Raw genomic sequence first — 8,033 nt, 5'->3', positions numbered from 1 at the left:
CAATTGTTTCCGTTGTTGGTAGAGCTTCTTTTCTTACTATAGTGTTCATATTATTTTGTAATATGAATGAAAGTTATTCGGTATGCATATTTGAAAAAAAAAAATAAAGGGCTTCATTTACACTTTTGAATTCGATCATTCTGTTAAAACAGTTTACAGTAATCAAATGATAAGTGTAAATAACTATTTACGTATATTATTTCTGTGTTTGTTTGTGATTGTGTATTATGGAATTAATCAAATCTGAAAAGTACTGGTTATTATATGGTTTCAACATTATGAATCTTTGATAAAATTTACACTCTGTTTAGAAATTATTTCTTTTTGCAGTTTATGGTACAATTAGCTAAGGCATTCATAGGTTATGGTATGCTGAATTGGCTTTATCTGTTGAAAACTCTTCTTTGTACTGTGCAGGCTTCATCATGCTTTGTTTAGAAGAATTTAAGTGTTAAGACATTTGTGTTTCTTTGATGACACGCCCAAAGATCTCGTCAGATGACCATGGGAAGATAAAATTGAACCAATTACCAGACAACGCACAAAAGCTTTGGAACAGTTCACCGAGCCGGCGAAGAAATTACCCTGGAATAGAGAGTTGGACAACTTCATTCAACTCATTCTTGATCTCTTTGTGGACATAGTAAAATACCTAGTTGTACTATGTTCGTAGTTACCTCAGTTAGTGAGTTATCTTACTCTGCACATGAATGGAAGCTGACTCTTGTTCCTATTCCATTTCTCTTTGCAAACTACCAGACAATAACAACATTCTTCTATGAGCTCGCATTCATCAATTTGAAAATAAATTCATTTTTAGTTTCATGGCTTAGTTTGAATTTAAGTAATTTATCATCTAAATTAATCACATATTTAATATTATTCTACATAGTTAATAAATAAAAAGATGTATTAATTTCTACCAAGAGAAGAAATATAATTTATGACATACAACCACACTCCTGTTCTTAACTAACGATTTATTATTTTATTATTGGAATAATAATATAATATCACGCTGAACTTGTATGAAGATTCCTCCTCTCCCCAGTCTCCATGCATCTCCATATATCTTCAAATTAAAGTCACATAACATTATATAAGATGATTGAGTTTAACTTCACTTAAATTTATTAGTTCCTGCCAATTGTTACTTTACTTCCTCATGCATCCCATGAATCATACATCATTAGCATGATGATTCCATAATCCATACAAATCATATGTACTGGTTAGTTAGCCAATTAGGATATAGGATGTGAATTTATCTGCAATTGTTAGCTTATTTGCATTTATGATGGGGCTAATGCTGGACACCAATTTTTTCTTTTGGTGAAGCTGGACCACAAATTTTATGGAACCAGCCTTACATATGATGCTAAATTGAGAATTTTTGTCACAACATAATGTGTAATTAAACAGATTAACAGTCAATTTCTGTGAGTTAGTTGAAAAATGAACACACTTCTGGCATGCACCCAACTAGAATATAAGATTATGATTTAGGAATTAATAATCGGCACCATTGATAAATATTATTATTAAGTTATTTCTGAGTAATCATATAGCAGAAAATTGTTATTTTGCGTTAACGTGATATACCATTTACATTCAGAGAACCCATGCAACTCTTAACAAAAAAAATTTGAATACATGCAAGGCCATAAAAAATTAGGTAGAATAACCTTGCTCCTCCAACTAACCAAAAAACCTGAATTGGAAAAAATATATCTATTTCAATGGGTAGGTTAATTGTAACAAAAAATAAAATAAAATAAAAAAATTGTATGTTGCATTTGCATAAATACTCATGCTTATTAATGCATTAAATATTTGAATTGCCACAAACCAGTATTGGATTGCTATCACACCTCAACATAAGATTTGGCACTGCCATAAAGATGAGTTGTGCACTCGGTTCCACGTTCCAAAATAGTTACCTTCGATGAAGTAGTAGATGACACAGTGCTACCAGCAGTTTGATTACTTGTTGATAGATATGGCCAAGGATTGTTAGTTTGAGGAACCCCTCCTTTGCTAGCTTTCTCATAAGGTTCATTATAGTTGGAAGAAGCTTGATAGACAGGATAGGAGTCCAGCTAGCTGAAAAAAAGGCATATGCAAACTTGGTTAGACTCCACAAGCCATATGCATCTATATACTAAAATTTATATACTAAATGTCATATGAAATTGCACAGAATTGCTATTAGTGTGTGCAACCAAAGTCATTAGCTATATTAGATTAATGAACTTGTTACTAATCAACGGTCATTCTAGAGATGCTCACTGCACCATGGCGAAAATCACCCGCGACGTCATGTTGCACCCATATGGCTTAGGGCTTTAATGACAAGATAACCAATAAAAATGAGAATCAAATATAAAGGATTTCTGCCATAGAATAACAAACTTGGGTTAGACCAATTACATTACGTAGATGGAGTAAAGTGGTATTTGCGTGAACACAAGTTTAACAGTAACACATTATATATTTGCATATTATAAAGCTAACACTCACCTTAGAAGTGTCATAAACTCGTTAAATCCCAGAATAAGCAAGGCAACAATTGCCCATGGTAGAGGTAACCAGTTGTTACCACTCTTGTTGGCCTCTTGAAATTGAAATGGAATTAGGTAATTAGCATTATAATTTTGTCATAAAAGATATACCAATATAGCATAATTAAGGAAAAACCATTAAATCAACGAGTTCATCAAAAGAACAAGAGCTCAGGCCCTGTCCCATTAGCTTCCCAACACATTCAAACAATGAATTAAAATTTCTTGGCAGCGCATTGTAGTTCATCATGGCACACCATATATTAATGAATATAATACTCAGTATTGAAATATGAACAAATAGAAGCAGGAAAATTAATTTACTAGACAATAACAGTATAAATTTGTTTGCATTTTTTTTTTCGAAAAACAAAGAGTAAAATATAGCAAAGCAAACTAGAGGTAGTGATATCATAGGTATATAATTATAATTATAGTGATAATGAAAAATAATGTTATCTTATAATATAACATATCATAAAATTAGCTATGTCAAACGAGTTCAAAGCAAAGGTAGAATTTTTGCTACAAGTTTGCTAGGTATCAACCTCACTTCATTCCAATCACATAAACTATTTATGAAAATGGGTAAATAATTGATCAAAATGCACATTTTTCCAAGTGTTTGAAGCAAGTGGATCAACTGTTGTGATTCTATTCTCTTTTTCATTGGGTGAATCTAACAATGCTTTTGCTAAAATATTCTCAATGCTAAAAGTGTCATCTTTTTTCAAATTTTGAACATTGCAAGACTCAAGCATAGGAAATATACCATTCTTATTAGAACAGAATCAACTCAGTACAAAATTTGTAAGAACCACATCAATGTGAAAGGTTTATCTCCCTATCATCCCCATCCATTGATTTTCACAAACTGAACATTCAGATTTTGTGTTTACAGAGAAGCCAATATACCTCGTGAATCAATAACAAAAAAGCTAATATACCTTAGACGACGTGAGGCAAGTCTTCGATAGCCCAACGGCACGAGGGAGGGCGGCGACAGCCTGCCGGTGCGAGGCAGGGCAGTGAAGGCGGGACAAAGCGGGACACGGGCCATGACAGGATGGCGTGAAGCAGGGGAGCACGCAGCGAAAACAGTTTGGGAAAGCAACCAACGAGCAAGGAGAAGGAGAAGAGGACTGGGAGAATTGATTTTTCTGGTAGGTTAGGGTTAAGAACAAGGACAATGAATTAGGATAAACAACAAGAACAAACGATAACAGATTTGTTTGAAATTAGAATTATTTTTAAGGATAATTGATTTTTCTTTTTTTTTTTTTAAATAGTTTGATCATTTGAATTTTATTTTAGTTGTTATTGAAGAAGTTTTTCTTTGTTTAATTTATTTCAGTCACCAAAAAAAAACTCCCTACTTCACCTCGTATATGTATTTTTTAGCACGTAGATATCAATTATATGAATTAGTCGGCATAGAATTCACGTTATATATGAACCCTACCTACAAGGCTACAACTCTATCCGCTCATGCGAACCTTACTTGTTGGTGATCATTGAGTATATACGACTGCAAATAATGATTCCAGCCCTATCAAGCAAATAGTAGCTAAATTCTCAACCACACACTCTTCTTACATAACCGCAAGTTACATTCGGTTGTTTTGTTTTTGTCTTCAATTTTTTCTCTTTTAATTCTTCTTTCTTATCTTATCCTCTACTTTCTCTCTCTTTTTCTCTATTAAATTCTGAAATATTTATCTCAAAGTATACAACAGTACATTTTTTATGAACAAAAAAAAAAAGTATGAGTAAGAAAGAATAGAAAAAAGAAGAGAATTTTTTGTTAAGACTCACAAATAAAATTGTATATTATAATTTTATATCTTTTACATACACAATACAAAAATATACAATTGTATATAGAGAATTTTGTAACACACTGCTAACTAACTTATTAACTATCTTTAATGTTAATATTCCCAATATTCCCTTCAAACTGAGGGAGAGATTACCAAACACCTTCAGTTTGTCTCGATGCTTAATAAAAGATACATCAGATAGGAGTTTAGTCAGGATATTCGTTACCTGATATTGAGAAGAAATATGAACCATATATATAATTGCTTAGCATTCACTAAATTCGTTATAAAATGTAAATCCAGTTCTAGATATTTACATCTACTATGTAAGACTGGATTGACTGACAGTAAACAAGCACCTTGATTGTTACAGTATATGGTAGGAGCTACTGGTTGAGGTATCTTGAGCTCTCTCACAAGCTTTTGGATGGACATGATCTTTGCTTGTGCTGCCGCAACCGCTCGATATTTTGCCTCTGTGCTACTGCTACTGCGACTCACCTTGGTTTGCTTCACACTTCTCTACGAGATTAGATTACAAACGAAATAAATACAGTATCCAGTAATTGACTTGCGATTGTCCAAATCTTCACCACAATTAGCATCTGTAAATGCAAGGATACGAAAGTCAGTAGATTTTGAAAATAAAATACCATAGTTTACTGTACCTTTGACGAATCTAAGTATACGCTTGACATTTTTCTAATGTTGTATTGTTGGACTGTGCATAAATTGAGACACCCGATTAACTGGAAATGAAATGTCAGGTCTGGTCAAATATTGCAACACATCAACAATTGCTCGATATTCTCTCGAATTGTGATACGCTTCAGAATCATTGGTTGATAATTTGATGCTTGTCATCATCGAAGTTGGTAATGGGTTTGAATGTTCCATTCCTAACTTTTTCAGAAGCTTTGCGGCATATTTGGATTGAGTAACTAGCAGCTATCCCTTGGGTAAATAGTTAGCTTCCAAGCCTAGAAAATAATTAAATTTTTCTAGCTCTTTTAGAGAAAAAACTACTTTGAGTTCACAGATTAATAGAGAGATTTTATTTGGATTATTATCCGTGACAATAATATCATCAATGTAAAATAAGAGATATATAGCATAGGTGTTTGTGACTTTCATGAACAAGGATACATCAGATTTAGAATTGGTAAACCCAATCTGAGTCAAAGTATTTGAAAGTGTGTTAAATCAAGCTCGAGGAGCCTGTTTTAACCCACAAATAGCTCTGTTCAGATCACAAACAAGTGAAGGGTTAGTAGTCACATAGCCCTCAGGTTGAACCATATAAACCTATTCATCTAATTTATCATTTAAAAAGGCATTGTCAAAGTCAAATTGTCTAATATCCCAGCCTAAAGACACTGCTAAAGTTAATATAATCCTGACTGTTATTGGTCTAATAAGGGGACTAAATATCTAATCATAATCTATTCTTTCATTTTGGTGGAATTCCTAAGCCAGCAACCTAGCTTTGTATCTAAGAATTCTGCCCTGAGAGTCTCTTTTAATTGCAAAAACCTATTTATTATCTAAGAAATTAGCATTTGGTGGAGCCTCACTTAAATCCCAAGTTTCACATTTTAGAAGGACTTCGTATTTTGAATCCATATCAACTTTCCAATGTGGTGACTGTAAGGCCTGTTTAACATTTTTAGGAATATCATTAGTAAGATTAATATCTGTGGTTGTAGATGCAATTAAGGTAGTAGAAGAGCTATTTTTAGCTTTAGATCTAGTTATCATTTGATGAGTGTTTTTGGGTGAAAGAGGAGGTGAAGTAGGGGTAATTGAATCTCAATACCCATATCAGAATTATAGAACCTAGTGATGCCTGAGAACGAGACTAAAAGCTCTTGTCTGCTGAATTTGATGAACTGATTGAGTGATCAGAACCACTATCTGGAGACTCAGTATGAGTTGAACATTCTGAAATGTGAGGAGGAGCAAAGAATGGAAGGTACGCTTCTAATGTAGTTACTGTATCAATATTTGTTGGGCCAGGAGTTTAAGCCTGTGATTAATGAGAGTTTGATGGAACAGAGGTGTAGAAAAGCTTAAATATAAAAGCTGCAATCTGAGATGTAGTTAGTGTATGCTGAGTATCTATAGAATGATTAGTCGAAAATGTTTTTTAGTATGAACACAGCCTTTCATCAAATTTAACATATTTGGCCATATGCATTTTTTCATTTCTTGCTAAGCATTTATAGTCTTTGAACTTAGAATCATATCCAAAAAAGAGACCAGAGTTCAAATTTATATTCAAACTTGGTCTTATTATAAGGTCGTAAAAATGGATAACAAGCACATCCAAAAATCTTAATGAAAGTATAATCTGGTTTATGTTAAAATAACACTTCATAAGGACATATATTTTCCAAACTTATAGTTGGGAGTCTATTAATAATGTAAATTGAACTTGTAAAAGTATCCTCCCAAAATTGCATTGGGAGAGGCGCTATTGCCAGCAGAGAAAGCCCCATCTTAGTAATGTGACGATGCTTTCTCTCAACCGAACATTGTTGATGTTGAATGTAGGGGCAGGATTTGCGATGAACTATGCCTTTTGCAACTAGAAAAGTGTTAAAAGAATTCGAAAGAAATTTTGCCCCATATCAGTTTGGATGGATTTCAGCTTGCAACAAAGTTATTTTTCCATAAGCAATTTATAATGTTGTAGGGTTGTAAGTTCTTGAGATCTCTTGCTTAGCATAAATATACTAATAAATTTAGAATCAGCATCAACAAAACAAATGTAATACTTATAGCCATTTCTAAATGTAACAGGGGCAGGACTTTAAATATCTGCAAACACCAGTTCAAATGGTGATTTGTATGTAGTTTCAATGCTAGAAAAATATAAACGATGTATTTTGGCAAGAGAACAGGTTTCACACATATTATCAAGGTGAGGATTAGAAGGTATAGGCAAAGAGCAATGTTTAAGAACAGTAATAATAATTTTTATTGCACAATGACCTAATCTTTTATGCCACAATTCAATGTTTGATACGGAATTATAATTGAAAGCAGAAGCATTACAAGTAGATGCAGTATTACTATTTAAACTGGTAGGAAAAGTATGAAACGGATTACTTTGATTATTCACTAAACTAGGTTGAGGTTTAAGAGAAGAAGTTGGATAACATAGAGTAGTACATGAAGAAGAAATAGACTTTGGAACAGAAAAATGATCAAAAGAGATGTGTTGTTAAAGTAATGATAGAATCTATATTAATTATTATTAAATTATTTCTAAATATTCAGTCTAACAACATTTATGTTCTAGATATTCAAGTTTATCCTTTAAAACAGAGTGTTAAAAATAATTTATGTGTTTATCTCTAAATTCTAAGAAATTATTAGAGTAAGCAAGCAAATTACCATTACCAAAAAAAAATTAATTATTTTATTGGTTTTTATAATTTTACTAAATTTTTAATTAAAGTTTTATAGTTTTTTTTTAAATTAGGTCTTTATATTACTTTTAATTTTATAATTAAGTCATTTTCATGTCAAAAATATTAAAATTAATAGAATATTTCTTCTAAAAAATATGTGATCAAACATCTAATTAAGTTCTTAATTAAATATACATTCAATTTGAAAAGAAATATTCAATTAATTCTAATAATTT

At 32.0% G+C, this 8,033-nt stretch overlaps 1 protein-coding gene across 11 annotated transcripts; it reads right to left on the bottom strand.

Annotated features, from left to right (window-relative positions):
- Positions 1,717–5,598, bottom strand: LOC110271286. Of its 11 annotated transcripts, none has more exons than XM_021121861.1 (7): positions 5,050–5,598; positions 4,741–4,903; positions 3,585–3,721; positions 3,509–3,526; positions 2,521–2,612; positions 2,290–2,393; positions 1,717–2,103 (listed from the first exon to the last, which is right to left on the bottom strand). In XM_021121861.1, the coding sequence occupies exons 1-6, from the start codon at positions 5,077–5,079 to the stop codon at positions 2,318–2,320; spliced, it is 516 nt and encodes a 171-aa protein (XP_020977520.1). In that variant the 5' UTR covers positions 5,080–5,598; the 3' UTR covers positions 1,717–2,103; positions 2,290–2,317. The 11 variants fall into 11 exon arrangements, 8 of the variants coding, with proteins under 8 accessions (XP_020977520.1, XP_020977519.1, XP_020977518.1 ...); XM_021121860.1 differs by having other exon boundaries at positions 2,310–2,393; positions 5,050–5,596; XM_021121859.1 differs by having other exon boundaries at positions 1,717–2,393; positions 5,050–5,592.

This window comes from Arachis ipaensis, chromosome B04, assembly GCF_000816755.2.
Source record: "Arachis ipaensis cultivar K30076 chromosome B04, Araip1.1, whole genome shotgun sequence".
Taxonomy (NCBI): Eukaryota; Viridiplantae; Streptophyta; class Magnoliopsida; order Fabales; family Fabaceae; genus Arachis; species Arachis ipaensis.
The sequence above is the reverse complement of the archived record's forward strand: the minus strand, read 5'-3'. Positions and strand labels throughout refer to the sequence as shown.